This window comes from Seriola aureovittata, chromosome 3 (assembly GCF_021018895.1).
Source record: "Seriola aureovittata isolate HTS-2021-v1 ecotype China chromosome 3, ASM2101889v1, whole genome shotgun sequence".
Lineage (NCBI taxonomy): Eukaryota > Metazoa > Chordata > Actinopteri > Carangiformes > Carangidae > Seriola > Seriola aureovittata.
Window position 1 is genome coordinate 28,944,978 of NC_079366.1, and position 17,554 is coordinate 28,962,531.

Here is a 17,554-nt window from a genome sequence, read left to right on the forward strand (position 1 = left end):
AGCTGTAAGTGGTTCATCTGAAGGATTCAGTAACTGAAGAGTTAATCTACAAATGCCTGTACATTCAGTTTAAGAGAACAAGATAACATCTACCAAGGCTCAAAATAACCAAATGTCCGTTAATCTTGTTATTTGTTGATGTCAGTGTGATGTTTCCACTTCCTGTATGGTCAATAGTGATCTGCCTTTCAATATCTAATATCACATAAAGTAGCAACCAAGTGTGAAGACGTACATACATACTCACTCATCTTTACATAAGATCTCTACATTTCTAGGTTCTACTGTTCATTACAGCTGCATTAAGATTCACAGGTCCAATGGTTTTCTGTTTGGACTTCTCCATGTCTGTGTTCACTGTGGCTTAATACAGCAACTACATCAAGAAGCCAGAAACATTATTAACATCATGAGTTTAAAAGTGAATAAAAAGGAAGAGACCATAGGAGAAAAACATGACTTTACCTCAGTAACATATATATAACAATATATAACAACATGACAGACATCTTTGTCTTAAACTCACAGTGAGAAGTGTTGGAGCCAAGTAGTTTTACAAATGTATTTTAGTCATGTAGCAGGTTTCCATGTTGAAGAACCTCCATAAAGTTTCTCTCTGTTGTTGTGAATCTGATTGTGGTTTCTGCTGCTCTGTGTTACAGTGATACAGGGTCAGAGTAACTGGAGAGTGACTTACCCTCTAAAACACATCTGTGCCTCTAAAGGATCAACAGTGGTTATATTCTGCAGCTACAGATACCCATCCAGGATAAATGGTTACTATACTACAGTTGAGGAAACATTCTGGTTTACTAAATGGATTAATGATGCTGTGGATCTGAGAACAGACTCAGACTACAGAGGTCGTGTGGAGTATAATTGTAATAGAAGGAACATCTGCACTCTGACAATCAGAAACCTGAGAGAGAGCGACTCAGCTGAGTACAAGTTCAGAATCACAACAAACCAACCAGGTGGGAAATATTTTGGTGAACCTGGAGTCACTCTGTGTGTCACAGGTAACGTTTTCACTGGAATATTTATCAATTTGGTTCCAATCATTAACTACTGAGAATCTGTGTGTTGCTTTGATTGTACTTTTCTAGTTTAGTTAATGTCTCTTCTCTCGTCACATGTCCAGACCTCCAGGTGCTGGTGGAAAGATCATCAACCCAGACAGAGCTGAAGTGTCACAGCAGCTGTAAAGCAGCTGATCCTCCTTCATATGTCTGGTACAAGAACGGACTGAAAATGAAGGAGGAAACATTTTCCCTTAGAGTCTCTGTTAATGATGACAACAGCTATTCCTGTGCTCTTAAAGGACATGAGGATCACCGCTCCCCTCCAGTGTGTGAGTTTACTCCACAGTGTCACTAATACAATGTTAAACTTAAACCTTCCACTACACAGTTTATGTCTAATATTTAACTTCTCCTCATATTCCCTCCTCCAGATGCTCCAAAGCTTCTCTCTGTGTCAGTGAGTCCCTCTGGTGAGATAGTGGAGGGCAGTTCAGTGAATCTGACCTGTAGCTGTGATGCTAACCCAGCAGCTAATTACACCTGGTACAAGGAGAATGACCATAAACTTCACAGTCAACAACCACAGCTCTTCTTCTTCAGCTCCATCCAGCCCTCTGAGTCTGGAGAGTATTACTGTACAGCTGAGAATGAGATGGGGAGGAGGACATCAGCACACGTCTTTATTGATGTAAAATGTGAGTGAGGCAGTTTATTTTAAAATCTATATAAAGCTGATTAGTGACCAGAACTATGTTTTCCAGCCATAATGTTTCTCATGTTGCCATACACATAACTATTAACTGTTACTCATTAAAATACAACACGTAGCTCTGCAGTTAAAGTATGTTGTTAATGTTTGTTGTTCCAGATGCTCCAAAGCTTCTCTCTGTGTCAGTGAGTCCCTCTGGTGAGATAGTGGAGGGCAGTTCAGTGACTCTGACCTGTAGCAGTGATGCTAACCCAGCAGCTAATTACACCTGGTACAAGGAGAATGAAGACTCACCAAAAGCTTCAGGACAGATCTTCACCATCACTGACCTCAGACCTGAACACAGTGGGAATTATTACTGTGAAGCCCAGAACACAAGAGGACGTCGTAACTCCACCTTAAATCTGACTGTTGTGGGGGGTAAGTTACACACATACTGCGTCAGAACTCCTAACACACTGTCTGGGTTGCATTACATACAATTTCATGCATATTACACAAATCTTGTGAAAACTGTGTTGGGTGGTAAAATGATGTTAACTGCTCCATTTGTAACGGAGGAAGCACGCGGTTGCCTCAAAAGTCCTCTAATCGATATGTACATTTTCTGATCTGCCCACCTCCATTGTTATGGTTTGGTTAGGTTTAGCTCAAGCAACAAAAAACTACTTGGCAAAAGTATCTTAGTGACAGTATCTTGCCTACAAAGCTTGATGAGCACTTCTGTGGTAGACATCTTTGAAGGTGGGAGCTCAACTTTCTTCCCATGACCTCTTGCCTCTGAAACTGGCCTGTTGTTCATCATGAGCGGCTGGAAGATGTTGGAAGACAGTGTTTATAAAACCATATTATTACTGTACTGGGGAGCCTGACCAGAGTTAGGAACTTGAGTTTTGAGCTTAACTTGAGCTGAACTTGAGCTGAACTTGAGCTGAACTTGAGCTGAACTTGAGCTTAACTTGAGCTTAACATGCAAATGTCTACACTGATTTCCAACAACCAAAAGCAACTACTTAAATACGACCTTCCATTAACTACAGCCAACCTGGGCTGTACCATACCTGCCAATTATGTGTTTCCAGTTATTTGTTTTCACTAACCTTCCTGTAGAAACCTCTTCAGTCTACCATTTGCAAACTATTCATAAACAAATTGCAATAAGTATTCAGTAAATAAACACTCACTTAACCTTCCTCTACTCGACTCCCCCGATACTTGGTCTACCCCAGTGACATCACTGAAGATGTAACTCAGTGTACAAATACAGGAAGTGTTTGGGCAGTTCCTTCTTTTATCCCTGGGACACATGGTTGGTATGGTGTGTCTTCACCCACTTTGTCACACCATCACACTCCAGTTAATTTTATCTAATTAATTTTATTTTATTTGTTTTTTTGTAGGAGCATGGAAGTTAAGAACTGTTGCTATATTCTCTGCCATTGTCCTGGCTGTCATACTCGTCTGTGTCTTCCTCTGGATCATGTGAGCGCTTCTCTTTCATAATTGTTCATTAAATAATTACAAATTGTTGATGTCAGCAGTGAGTTTTGCACTTAGTTTTAACCATTTCAAATGAATTTTCCTGCCCAGAAAAAAGAGGGTCTTCGAGCAGGGGTCTGAGCCTGAAGCGAGACCAGACGACAGGCAGCAGGTAAGAAAGGAGAACTGACCCAAATCCGGTGCAAAAGAAAACCCAATCTGCCCCAAAAGTTTAGCCAAGAATCCTACATTATCTAGTTTCCAGCTGAAACAGGACTATTTGTTCCAGTATTGCTGTTGGTGCTGAGGATTTCATTATTTTGATTATTGCATTGTTATTGTTGTGATGAACACAAGCAGAGCAGATATGACCGGACCTGTCAATGACTGACTGACTGACCGAGTTACATTGGTCTGCCTGCCGAGTGTTGGCGTTTCCTCATTGGGCGTTTCTTTGGTGCGAACAAGCAGTACAGCACAGCTGCGTGTCTGCAACACGGTTATAAAATCAGGATTTTAGCAGTGTGGACCAGCAGCTTGAAAATGGTGTGGAAGTGACTGGTGGTTAACACGTAGGCTGAATGCAAATATGATGCAGTCCAGCCATGTGCTAGGTTTTGACCTAGTCTTTTATTTATTTATTTTTGAAAAATTGAGTTTCTCTGTTAATGTTGTGTTATGGAATTTGAAATGACTTCCTCTTAAGCAGAGATGTAACAGACATATAGTTATAGGTGCAGAGACAAAAGAAAATGGTTTCATATCAAGTCAATCTTATTTCTTCCTGTTTTTATCAGCTAAAATTGAGACATGTTTTGCCCTGCTATGAGAGAGACATTGTTCAACATTATGGTCAAGAAGCTATACAATTCAAAGTTCTACCAAACTTGAACACTGCTTAAGGGGAAGTTAGGCAATTTATCAGCTTCATCATCTGATATAAGTGACCAGGAGCTAAAACAGCAGCAACAGCACTGATCTGTCAAATGTCAGCTTCACCTTTTTTTAATTTTTTAATTTTACTGTGAATAAAATCTTACCTACTTTGTGCCAGAGGACCGTCCACACATGTAAAATAATAACAATTGTATTTGTCCAATGTCTACAGGTGGAACCAGCAGAGCAGCAGGGTAACCTTCACTATGCCAGCGTCCACTTTTCCAAAGACGACCCTGTCTACTCCAACATCACACCGGCTCAGCCCAGAGGACAGAAGGAGGAAAAGAAGGAAGAAGAAGAAACGGTGGAGTACACTACTGTCTCATTTAAAGGCGCCAGCACGGCCCAGAGGTGAGCAGCTCCTTATTGCACTGTTTTTACATGTTTTATGATCAGGGTGTTTTACATTAATACCATATCGTCACAATCCCCTAATTTAATTTATTTCCTTCTCAGAGCCAGAGGTCAGGAAGCTCCAGAGGACCCAGCTGCGTTGTACAGCACAGTCAACAAACCCCGCAAAAAACATTAAACCTCTACCCTATTTTCCATCAATGGCATTTTTTTTTATTCATTATTTTCATGAAAGAAAATCACAATGAGTTTTAAACCATATCTCATTAAGAATGCAACACAAATTGCATTTTAATTGCTATTTAAATTTACAAATTCAAGCAGAACATACAGCAGCAGTGTTAAGCCTGTTGGACTGATCAGTTTGACTGAAGAACCTCAACAATGGTGAGAAAAAGCACTAAACTGCACTAGGATGGATTTGGACGGCACAATAAGCAGCCAATGGTGGGGATGTATTTGCTAATCTGGTTGTAGTTTCCTCCTTCTGCCACTTGATGTTAGTAAAGAGACATTTTATACTGATGGCAAATCATTTCTATTTTTTCTGTATATACAATATATCTGTCCACGCACTCTTTCTGCTTTTTCACCAGTTTAACCATCTTTACTTCCTTACGTCACCTGTTTTTGTTCTGTACCTGTTTGTACTGGTAACATGATTACATTTGGGCTCTGCGTTGTATTTTATTCTCAGGAATCCCAATGTATTTTTGCTATGGTTAGATAGAACTGGTTTACACATTAGACTAGACAATAAGCTACTTAACTCAGAGGATCACATAGTGATTTCGAGCTCATGGATCTAATTATTCATAAAGTTCCTGCTGTCAACACATTCATGCACAGTGTGTTGACAGAATTAACAACTGAAATTCTGTGGCTGTGAGAAAAGTTACCACTGGCTGAAGTTCCTTTTGAAGGAAGTTGAAGATAAGCGTTTTGTCTGTCGTCATTTTCACCACAGCAACTGGAGGATGTAGCTTTTTTTTTCCTCTGCTGAAACTGAAGTGTTGAAATTAGTATTAACAAACTTATCACAAATATGTTGTAAACTTTCTTTATGTAAATTTCGTACAGCGGTGTGGTAGAATAACAACTGTGGAATTATCACTGTGAAGCCCAGAACAGCAGAGGGTGTCATAACTCCACCTTAGATCAGGCTCCTGTGCCATTCTGTCTGAGTATGTCTGGTAAAGTCACTTCTATCTCCACAGCCCCAGATTTCTTTACTTTTCAAACCCATAATCTTCAGCCCCAACCAACGCTGGATCATATGACATCATCTGAGGCATTTATCACATTTTGTGCAGCTGCCTATAGGGCTTTATACAACTTTATTATTATTTTTTTTTTTTATATATGTACTAGTTCTCACAGATTTTGATAAGTAAACTTGGTTGAATTGTAACCCTGACTGTTTTTGTAAGAACATCATTTAAATACTCTTGAATCTTGAAGTTTTCTCTTGTAATTAGTGACAATTTTTCCTTGTTGATATACTAATTTTCTGTCTTGCGCTGGATTAGGTGAGCAGTAAATTGTTGTTTATTGAAACACTGAACACTGTGTTAAAACAGTAGGTGATATAGAAATGTCTGTCGTTTGTAAATAAAGCTGATTGTAGTTCAAGTAGTTTGGTTGACGTACACTAATGGCAGGTTACAACCTAACCTAGCTGTCAGCCCAGTCAAAACGGTGTTGGCGCGGGATTTGAGGGAGACCCCGTGCATTCGCGACCAGTTGGCAGTTGGTAGGTCCTAGCAACTTACAGTGCTAACGATGTCAACGTCTCCGAGAATTAGGCCGCTTACGTTGATGGATACAAAGTTTGCCGATGGGTAAAGCACTTGTTACGGCTTGGGGAAGATAAATAATCTCTGAGTGTAATTTTCATACTGTTTTCAGTAAGATGCGGTGTGGTAAAATACGCATGCTAGTTGCTGTTAGCGTGTTAGTGTTAGCCCGCTAGAAATATTAGCAACGGTTGCGGTGTTGTAGCTGAACGTAGTAGTAAGTATTGCTAACGTGTGTTGAGGGTGTACGCGGAGCTAACGGTTGAACAAACTCAGAATTACCTTGTTAAGAGGCTTTTATGTGAGAACTTTTACTGAGAAACTTGTGTATGCTCATTCAAGGATCGGACCAGGACATATTCCGACTTTTTATTCGGAGCATAGAAGATCCTGGTTTCAGCTATCACCATGTCTGGTTGTTACGGACAGCTGCGGGTGTCCCCCTTAACTTTCCCCGTTTCCCTCATCAGTTCATCGCCCAGCTTGTCCAACCAACGGCCTTGGGAGGTCGTGAGTAATGAACTTTTGCATGTGCTGAGTATATATTTTTTCCTTCTTGCTTAATTGCAAGTGAATCGGCCATCATGTTTACGTATTTTTCTGGCATGTTTATTTTCTATCCATATAATGTTGTGATATTTTAACATACTCAGGTGGAGGCTTTAAATAAGGCAATTGGGCTTTTTGCCTCTCCCTGCACTGTATGCAATTTGTTTTGTTTGTCCTTTTCTATGTATTTTAAATGGTGTAAAAGAAAAAAAGAAAGGAGAAAAAAAAGTTGAAGACGTACAAGAATCGGTCCAGTTTTGATGTGTTACTTAGTTTTGAAGGACACAAACGTGTGTGTGTGTTTGTGTGAGAGTGTATTTTAGTGTGACATTTGGGATCTGGGGTATCTAATTACTTCACTGGTTAGCTGCCTTATGTGTTGAAAGAGAGGAATTGCTTGATTATATAAAAATAATTCTCAGAATATAAACATTAGTGAGCTTTATATTCTGCTAAGTGGAGGCAGCAATCATTTATTTCATATCCCCTGATTAAGTTAAAGTATAAGAGCATTCATTTATTAGTTTGGGTAACAGTTAACCAATTTTACTATAAATGGTTATTTAATTTCTTTAAATTGTTTATTGGCAAGATTGAATGCATTTTCTGATGAAGTTGTAGCTTGATACTGCTACCACTATATGGTAGTACAAAGCAGTGTTACATAGAAAGTATCATTACTTCCCATGTGTTTTTGTTTTGTACATATACTCTTAACACCATCTCTTTACATTTATCTTTGTTCTATATTGGTTTGTCCTTAAAAAACTGCAGAGTCAAGAAAAAGTCTGGCTTGGTCTGAGTAACAAATTCTCTTAAAATTGAAATGGGTATCGTTTTGTTTAGATATGGTTGGAGTTTGCATTGTTGAGCCTGTGACATTCAGTTTGTTGCATACACTGATTAAACAGAGTTGGAACATAATAGGTGGGAATCACAGAGTAACTCACTGGGCAGAACCTCTTGGTTGTGACCATCATCAAAGCCTCTTAACTGTCACGGATGTTGGAGGTAAGTAGGACCCAAATGCAGCCAAAACTTGGGGAACGGTGCAGACAGGTTTATTAACCACAGACATGAACAGACGACGTGAACTGATTGAGGATTAAACAGACATGAACAGATCGAGGACATACCCAGAGAACAACAGGATGTGAACAAACCCAGAACTAAACAGATGAACAGACAAAGGGGAGCACAAGGACTATATAGACAAAGGAGGCAAGGGTGATTGAACACAGGTGAAACACATTAGGGCGGGGCAGACAATCACCACAGACACAGGAAGCAAGAACACTGACACACATGGAAACCAATTACAAAATAAAACAGGAAGTGCAAAAGTCCAAAACAAAACTAACAAAAAGTGTCTGCCATAGCAAAGCATGACACTTAACTATAGTGCATAATGAATGTTTTAAGATCCTACTATTGACATATAAAGTTCATACTGGCCTCTGTTCATGTTACAGTGTATGTGACCTCTTAACTGCTTATGAACCAGTTTGTAGCCTGAGATCCTTGGGCAGAAGTCCTCTAGTTTTTTCCTCAGGCAAGGCTGAAAGGTAGAGGTGACAGAGCCCTGAAACTCTGGAACAAGCTGCGTAATATCAGGTCAGCAGAATCGGTGAGCCCTCTTTAAATGTGTTCTTAAAACTTCAGTGAGCTTTTCCTGATTTTACTTAATATTATTGATTTCCCAGGCTACTTGATTCTGATAGATATTAAAAGATTGTCCTTTTTTGGTGACACTGCATTTTTTTTTATCCTCACTGCAATACATAAATAAATCCTATTATAATTATGATCAAAATGGAATGTCTTTCTAAATGACAGCTTGATAAGCAATTTTAAGTATCTTCTCGTGTTTAATATTTGATGTAGATGGGTACAGCCTTATCCAATGGCTTGTATGTGCCAAGATAGCCAAAATGTCTTTCCTGCGATCCACCTGTATAAAAAGGAAGCATAGATGGGAGTAGAAGGTGGGTTTTTTTTTTTCTTTGTCACATTTATTCTTTTTGACCCTTGACTACATGATTACAGTACAATAAATTAACATTAGCTATACAGTTGACCTAGGTTGTAGGTGTTTGCTAGCCATGAACAATGTCGGCCAACGCTGACTGCAGATTAGCACTGATTAAAGTACATTTCTAGCCAAAAGAAAGACATGAAAGTAATGTTGCATGACTTGTTAACACAGACAAAATAAACATCAGAGATGCTTAGCTACAAGCAGATCCTGCAGGAGCAACTAATCATTGTGCCATAACAGGGTGGTTCAGAGCATTTTTGGGAACACTTCTGCATCTTCAGCAGTTATCTGATTCAAATCTAGTAAAAGGAAAAACATGACACCTGTGTTCACAAACGAAAAACATTAAGCAACTTCAGAGGGATTACTTTGCAAAACCTTATTTGGCCCCTGTTCTTACTGGAGAGAAAACAATTCAGATCAGACTTTGCAAATGCGTCATCAGATATATTTTCACACTTGCCTCTTGCCGCTTCTGTAGAGTATAGTATGTCAAACCACAAAATTACTGTAAGACTTGTACTGACCTCATGCATATTAATAAGTGAAGAGGAAGGAAGTCAGTCTTATTTTAACAGCCTTACTTCTGCTTGCTGCACTACGCACAGAGGAACATCACCTCCCTCCAATGTAAAAAGAGAATTTTCTTTATAAAATTGATATTTCTTTCATACATTGTTCACCAGCTAATGTGTCTTATTGTTTCTTAAGTCACAGAGAGATGAGAGGAGCAGCTATGCGTTTAATAGCAGCATCAAGTGGATTTGTCGTCCTTCTCACTTTACCAGGTACTGTATACTTTACTTAGCATTTAGTGAACCCACTCAGAGCAAGCTAAAATTGTTTTAAATTAATTCCTCAATCAACGGTTTTCTGGATACAATGTTTAATATGATCCCAAATAATTCAAATAATATCTTTCTTTGTTGCTTTGTCATTGCAGTTAATGTTGTTTTTCATGTTTATGTATGTGTGTGTGTGTGTTTGTGTATGTATATATACATTTATTTATTTATTTATTTATTTATTTATTTAAATCATTACATGTTTAGCGCTCAGTTTTTTTTTACTTGATACAAGATACACTCAACCAAGGGCTCAAAATAAGGAACCAAACGTTGTCAGTTAATTATGTAACTTGCTGACATCATTGTGATGTTTTCATCGTCAGTATGGTTAACAGTGATCTGTGTTCACTGTGGCTTAATACAGCAATAACATGAAGAAGTGAGAAACATTATCAACAATGAGTTCAAAAGTGGATAAAAAAGGAAGAGACCATAGGAGAAAAACATTATTTTTTTACCCAGTAACATATGTATGACAATATTAACAATGTTGAATTGTGCGATGACGATATGACTTGCAATAAATAAACAAATATTAAAGTGTGCCTCCTCCCTCTGCTGCAGGTAACGTTACTGGTGAACCTAACAGTTCACTATTAGGTTAACGTTAGCACCCTGCACTCGTGTAAAACAAACTGCGGTGGATGGAGATGTTGAAAATGTGGCTTTTCTTTGTGTTTAAATTTTTTTTTTAACAGATGGAGTGGTGAAGGGCCCTAATTGCAAAGGTTGTTATGACACTTGCAGAGCTAAAACCGTAATTGTTGTGGGCTCCAGTAAAAAGTTTACTCTTCACTGGTCTCCACTGCTGCCTCTGTGCTGTCTTCTGTGTGTGTGTGTGTGTGTGAGAGACTGCAGCCTGACACCAAAACATGGTAGAGTTTTTTTTCCAGTTCATTTGGCTCAGGTGCTGCGCCTTTAAATCATTTTTTTTTTTTTCTAATAAATTGTATTTCAGTCAGTCTTTTGTGATGTGTTTATTGCACATGTTCATGACGATGAAAATAAGCTTAATCGTGTCTTCAGTGATCCGATCACAAGTGGACAGCTCTGTTCGTGTGTTCACAGTTCACTTTGAAATGCGTCTCCACATGTGTCTTGATTGACCACTTTTGATAGGATCTCACTTCACCGCTTTTCATTAAATAACCCCTCCGTGCCCCACTCGCTCTCTCTCACTCGCTCTCACACACACACCATAGACTAAATATATATGGACGTAGCCTCCATGATGTCACCATAAATTTCTGAATAGCGGTTTTGAAGCTCAGAGTGGGCTGTTCTGTCATTGCCACCTTGCCAGTACCTCAATACGCCAAACTCTTGGCTAATCCAAAAAAAAGGAAAGTGAAGTGAGATTTGATCACAAACGGTCAATCGAGACGCATGTGGAGACGCATTTTAGAGCCAGGTGTGAACTGACGAACTGAGAGCTGCCCACTTGTGATCGGATCACCCGAGACGGATGTTAATGCCAGGTCTGAACAGGTTCTATGAAACCGTTGCGGGACTAATCAGACTGTGTCAGAGGATGTCAGTAAAAATGTGTCTCTTCTATATGTTTAAATCTTGAACAGGGGGACACTATTTGCTTTTTTTTTTTTTCTTGCAAAGGTTGTGATGAAACTTAGAGCTACGACTGCAGTTGTTGTCAGCTCCGGTAAAAAAATTCACTCCTCACTGGTCTCCACCTGTGCTGTCTGTGTGTGAGAGGCTGCAAACCAGCACCAAAACGTGGTCCTTTTTTTAAATTCTGGTTCATTTGGCTCACGTGACATGCCTTGAAAAGCCTGTGGCTGTGTGTGTGTGTGTGTGTGTAAATGAAATGATTTTTTTTATTTTATCATGTTTCTGATTTTAGTTTCTGCTGTGCTCTGTTACAGTGATGCAGGGTCAGAATGACTGGGGAGTGACTTACACTCCTACTGATCTTATCTGTGCCCTTGAAGGATCAATAGCGGAAATACACTGCAGCTACAGATCCCCATCCAGGTTAAATGATGCTGATATGGCAGTTGAAGAAACATTCTGGTTCACTAGATTCAGTGATAATGAACCTGTGGATCTGAGAGCAGACTCAGAGTATTCAGGTCGTGTTCAGTATCACTGTGGTGAGAACGACTGCACTCTGAGAATAACAGACCTGAGAGAGAGCGACTCAGCTGAGTACAAGTTCGGGTTCATTACAAACCAACCAGGAGGGAAATATACAGGTGAACCTGGAGTCACTTTGTCTGTCACAGGTAACATATCTGTTGGAAACTACATTAGTTAAACCCTGAATCTTTGTAAATCTGTTATCATTTATCTGTTGACAGTTCTGTCTAAAATGATGTCTGTTTCTTTATAAATCCAGGTTTACAGGTGAAGATGAGCGAATCAGAAAGATGCTTGGTTGATCCCTGTACATGGTCACGTCTCACGTGTCACAGCAGTTGTCCTCTACCTGATCATCCGTCCTACATCTGGTACAAGAATGGAAAGAATATGTGGAAAGATGCACATTCTTTTAAAACCTACTTTTATGGTGAAAACAGTTATGCCTGTGCTGTAAAAGGACACGAGGATTTCCCCTCTCCTTCAGTGTGTGAGTTTAATCCACAGTCTTCCAGTAACATTAGCACTCGTTTGAATTTTTATCTTATACACCATGATTTCATGTTTCTTCTACACGGGTCACTGTGTCCACAGCAATACAACCAACTGTGAATGAAACTGAATAGTGATGATCAAAAATATTTCATTTTCCAGGTGTCTATGGTTCTTCATGCAACAGAGTGACTTACACTGACAGAAGCATCTGTGCCTTTAAAGGCTCTTCAGTCGACATTTCTTGCACTTACAACAATTATGAATCTATCAAATCTAAATTCTGGTTCAGTAATGATCAGCAGGGGTATTACACACGACTTGTGGACCTTCGTAAAGACTCCCAGTACTCAGGTCGTGTTCAGGTCCTTGAAGCAGAGAGAGGACGCTCCACTCTGAGAATCACTGACCTGACAGAGAGAGATTCAGCTGAGTATCGCTTCAAATTCAAAACACAAGGGTTTGAATGGGAGAGCAGCTTACGTGGTACAACTCTGACTGTCACAGGTACAGATCAACACAAGCTCATTATGTCGCTGAAATGTATTCATCATGAGATTATTCTTTCTTAATGATGTTCATTTTGTTATTTGTATGGTAAGATAAAAGTGAAGGCTAACACAAGGGACTGTATTAAATAAGAAGTAAATGTGGAGCATGAGCACATTGTAAGAGAGTGAAGTGTACATGGGGAAGTGGCTGATTTTGCATGATGGGTTGCACTTACATCCACTGGCTAGAGGGGGGAGAAGTTGTTCCTCTAACTGTGTGTTATTGACAGTTCATTTTATGTGACATATCTACTTCTTGTCCACAGATCCAGATGTGCAGGTGCAGGTGATCTGGACTTCTACCAGTCCAAAACTGATTTGTTCCAGCAGCTGTCTTCTCTCTGCTCGTTCTGCCTTTGTTTGGTACAAGAGTGAAAAAGAAATTCAGGGAGAGACGTCTCCATCTTTTAGAGGACACGTTGATCTTGAGGACAGTTATTCCTGTGCTTATGAGGGTTACCGCTCCCCTGCAGTGTGTGAGTTCACTCCACTATGTCACAACGACACACTGAAATGTTTTTATTTCAGTGTGTCGTTGTGATTAATATTGATTTTCACTTAAGATGTTCCTGCAACCTTTGCTGATCAGTGCATTAGCAAAGATGTTTAAGAGGAAGACTGCAATAAAGCAAATATGCATGTGAACAAATGATGGATAAAATCAGCTTTTATGAGAAAGGAAATGTTTTCAACTCTTCATGGATGCACACACTGTGCTGGTGTTGATTGTGCATGATTTAATTGAGGTAACCACAGTGCATCATTGAACCTCATGGGGTTCCACTTTTACTTTTCACATCAGACTGTCACATGTGTGTGTCCTTTAGAAATAACAGTGATTCCCGAGAAAGAATATTTGTGAAGATATGAAGTGTGTAGTTGATGATATAATGATATAAATCAGTCAGGTATTGTATTTAAAAAAATTATTGGGACGTGTAATAAACATAAAGAGGGTGTCTCTTTCTCCAAAAATAAATCATTAGGTTCAGCCCAGTGATTTTAACACGCAGGTGTGAAAGATGGTAAAAATATATTCAATCATAACAGTCTCATGTTAATGTGTGTTTATATCCTGCAGATGCTCCGAAGGTGTCAGTGTTGATGAATCCCTCTGGTGACGTAATGAAGGACAGTTCAGTGAATCTCACCTGTAGCATTGATGCTAACCCAGCAGCTAAATACACCTGGTACAAAGAGAACCAGTTACTGCTCAGTGGAGAACCGCAGCTTGTTTTCACCTCCGTCCAGTCCTCCGACTCTGGAGAGTATTACTGCACAGCTGAAAATGAGCTGGGGAAGACGACATCTGAACATGTCTCACTTAATGTGAAATGTGAGTAAAAAGTGTTTATTTAAAGCAACAAATGACTTGCATGCAAATTTTGCTTGCTTTCTTCACATTCACAGTGAGCTGCTGCAATTTACAGAGTATCTCCCATTGTGCACTGACATATTCATCACAAGACCTTTAAAATTTCTGTTGCTGCACCACACCTCAATTCATAAAGATCAATGTAAATACATCTCTTCCAGATGGTCCTCAGACCTCCACTCTGTCAGTGAGTCCCACTGGTGAGATAGTGGAGGGCAGTTCAGTGAATCTGAGCTGTAGCAGTGATGCTAACCCAGCAGCTAATTACACCTGGTACAAGGAGAACCTAAAACTGCTTCAAGGACCAGAAGGAGTTCATCATTTCTCCTCCATCAGCTCTGAGGACAGAGGGAACTACTACTGCAAGTCTGAGAATAAACATGGACAGATCAACTCTGCGTCTCTATTCTTAGATGTCCAGTGTGAGTAGAAAACATGAGCAAATCACTTGGACACTCTATTTAAAAGTAGAGAGGGTGGATGTTTCATCTTATAACATGTTAAAAAGAAGCAACAGTCCAGCTAGAGTCTTAAAATGTAGCTGTAGAAAGTTTGAAGTTACTTCCATACATAATGATGATAATAAAGTTAATTTATATAGCACTTTATTTATATAGCATAAGACACTGACTACAAAGAGATTTACTTTAATTAAATCAGGTCTGCACACAGAATTTATGTATTTCTGTCTATAATTTTTACCAGATGCTCCAAAGCTTCTCTCTGTGTCAGTGAGTCCCTCTGGTGAGATAGTGGAGGGCAGTTCAGTGAATCTGACCTGTAGCAGTGATGCTAACCCAGCAGCTAATTACACCTGGTACAAGGAGAATGAAGACTCACCAAAAGCTTCAGGACAGATCTTCACCATCACTGACTTCAGACATGAACACAGTGGGAATTATTACTGTGAAGCCCAGAACACAAGAGGACGTCGTAACTCCACCTTAAATCTGACGGTTGTAGCAGGTGAGTTATACACATTCATCTACACTGCAGCTTTTATTTTGCATCCCACCACTATTACAGACGGTAGCAGACATCTGTGACACATACTTGACCTGACCTCGACCAAAGTAGAACTGTCTCTAAAATACCTAAAGATGGATAGATGACAAAAACTGAAAGGTTTGACTATGAAAATGATCTCTACACAACACAACTTACCTCAACACCTCTTGGAGATTGTGGAGCTGTGTATTAAGCTCATGTTTACTCAAACATCCTGTAATTCCCTCCTCAGTCGTCAGTATTTCCTTCTGATTATCCAGGTGCATGGAAATCAGCAGCTGCTGGATCAATCACTGCTGTTCTCCTGGCTTTCATCCTCCTCGCTGTCTTCCTGTGGATCAGGTGAGTAATTCTGTGTCACCATGATTATGTTCACTAATGCTTCTAAATGTATTAGTTAATCCACTCGATTGCTTTTCCTCCTGTCTAGAAGAGAGAACTCCTTCACACAGCAGTGTAAGTGTGGAGAGAGACCTGACAACAGAGCACAGGTGAGAAAGAAGAGTTCAAGTTTTCCAGCATAAAAGATCAACATTAATCAATCTGTGAATATTATCGACCTCTGCTGGTGGCCAGTAGGAATTACAACAGAAAGCTTTTTGTTAAGTGTGAGAACTGTTTCCAGAAACTCTCAGTACCTGTTGAAGTAAAGAATAAGAACTGAAGAACAAACTCCCCTGATCCCATCCAGCAAGTATTTTACTGTACGGTCATTTTGTGCAACAGCACAATAAAAGTCTTGTTATAATTGAGTTCTGTTTGTCCCGTCAGCTGAACGTGGGTCCAGTGTGTGACACCCCGTCATCTGCAGCACAGAGACAAGCAGCAGGACAGCAGGATGACCTTCACTACGCCAGCATCTGCTTCTCACAGAACCAGGGAGATGTTGTCTACTCCAAAGTCAGAGTTCATCCCCAGAGAGAAACAGAGGAAGAGGAGGAGGAGGAGGAGGATGGGGTTGAATACTCTGCTGTCAGATTTAACAATGCCAGCAGTGCACCAGGGTGAGCAGCTCCTCTCACATCAACATTTTCATCACTACTCTTATTTAACTAGAAAATACACATGAGGTTAAAAACTGTCAGAGTGAATGGTTTATTCTTCCCTTCACAGAACAAGACGTCAAGAAGATGGAAATTATTCATGTGCACTGTACAGCACAGTCAACAACAACAAAAACACACCATGAATCTGAGCTTTGTTATTTATACTTGGATTTTACAGCATCAAGAGAATCAGAAAAAATACAAACATATAAACAACAGTGGTTTATGTAGGGTTTGTAAAGACTTGTTTGTTTGCTCATTGTTTTTTAAAAGTTGTTTGAACAAAATTACAAAGAAAATTCATATTTACTCACTGACTCCTGCTTTTATCAAACCATGTATGTTTGCTGCAAAAAAAAATGTCTGAAACTTTACTTCAGTTAAAGCTTAGGAAGAAAACTCTGCTTGTCATATTGTCACATAAATATAACAGCGTGTTACACTGGATAATGTATGATTATTGTAAGGATAAAATATGATTAAAGTACAGTCAACATTTGTGTTGTGTTAGTTGATGGAGTATCATCACTTTTCATGGCATGATATTCACTTTAAAGACAAAATCAGTCTTGGGTCTGATATGTCCAGGCCTGGACTAAGAACACAGAGCCCCTGTACGAGTACTAAGTTGTGGTGCTGCTAAACTGGTAACCTGCTCACCCTGCTCAGGTGGAGATGAGGGTGGTGCAGATGAACAGGTGTGTGTCTCATGGCTGTCGCTCTGATGCTCAGCTGAACTAACGTCAGTGACTGTCGCGTTACTCTCCTCTTCCTCTGCAACGTTAGCATCGTGCTCTCCAGGCGCTATGCTAATGCTAGTGTGCCGAGTAGCCGAGGTTTGAAAAGAAAAAAGGTAGAGATAGATGGTTTGTTTGTCAGAACTTCAGTTTCTCAGAATGCTTTTCTTTTTTTTCTCTTTGTTGCTCCAACGTTTGATTTTCATGATGTTTGAAGAAGCTCTTTCAGCAGTAGCCGGCTTTACCGCTAAACTCCCATAGTTACCGCTTGACCTCTGACGTCACTCATCAACATGACAGAGACAGCCTGCAAAACGATCATAATATTTTTATTTGCAGATGAAGTAATTCTGCATTTATAGGTTTGAATTTCAACACACCTATACTTTGCTTTTTTTTAAGTATATTTTTTTGGGCTTTTTTTTATGCCTTTATTTCACAGGACAGTAGAGAGACAGGAAATGGGGAGGCAGAGAGGGGGAATGATATACAGTAAAGGCCGTCTGATGCGGGA

General features: G+C 39.6%; 2 protein-coding genes across 4 annotated transcripts; both read left to right on the forward strand.

Moving 5' to 3' along the window:
• The first annotated feature begins 1,152 nt into the window (after positions 1-1,152).
• Positions 1,153-4,698, forward strand: LOC130165857 (B-cell receptor CD22-like). Its single transcript, XM_056371130.1, has 7 exons — positions 1,153-1,351; positions 1,454-1,717; positions 1,891-2,151; positions 3,132-3,213; positions 3,322-3,382; positions 4,319-4,500; positions 4,606-4,698. The coding sequence occupies exons 1-7, from the start codon at positions 1,252-1,254 to the stop codon at positions 4,679-4,681; spliced, it is 1,026 nt and encodes a 341-aa protein (XP_056227105.1). The 5' UTR covers positions 1,153-1,251; the 3' UTR covers positions 4,682-4,698.
• A 1,512-nt stretch (positions 4,699-6,210) lies between these two features.
• Positions 6,211-16,612, forward strand: LOC130165540 (B-cell receptor CD22-like). 3 transcript variants are annotated; one of them, XM_056370896.1, is made up of 13 exons: positions 6,211-6,256; positions 6,642-9,674; positions 11,618-11,977; positions 12,091-12,321; positions 12,486-12,830; positions 13,141-13,350; positions 13,956-14,210; positions 14,411-14,671; positions 14,955-15,215; positions 15,518-15,599; positions 15,688-15,748; positions 16,029-16,261; positions 16,371-16,612. In XM_056370896.1, the coding sequence occupies exons 2-13, from the start codon at positions 9,608-9,610 to the stop codon at positions 16,444-16,446; spliced, it is 2,442 nt and encodes an 813-aa protein (XP_056226871.1). In that variant the 5' UTR covers positions 6,211-6,256; positions 6,642-9,607; the 3' UTR covers positions 16,447-16,612. The 3 variants fall into 3 exon arrangements, with proteins under 3 accessions (XP_056226871.1, XP_056226864.1, XP_056226880.1); XM_056370889.1 differs by lacking the exon at positions 6,211-6,256 and adding an exon at positions 6,263-6,344; XM_056370905.1 differs by lacking the exon at positions 6,211-6,256 and adding an exon at positions 6,263-6,344 and having other exon boundaries at positions 15,054-15,215.
• The last annotated feature ends 942 nt before the right edge of the window (positions 16,613-17,554 follow it).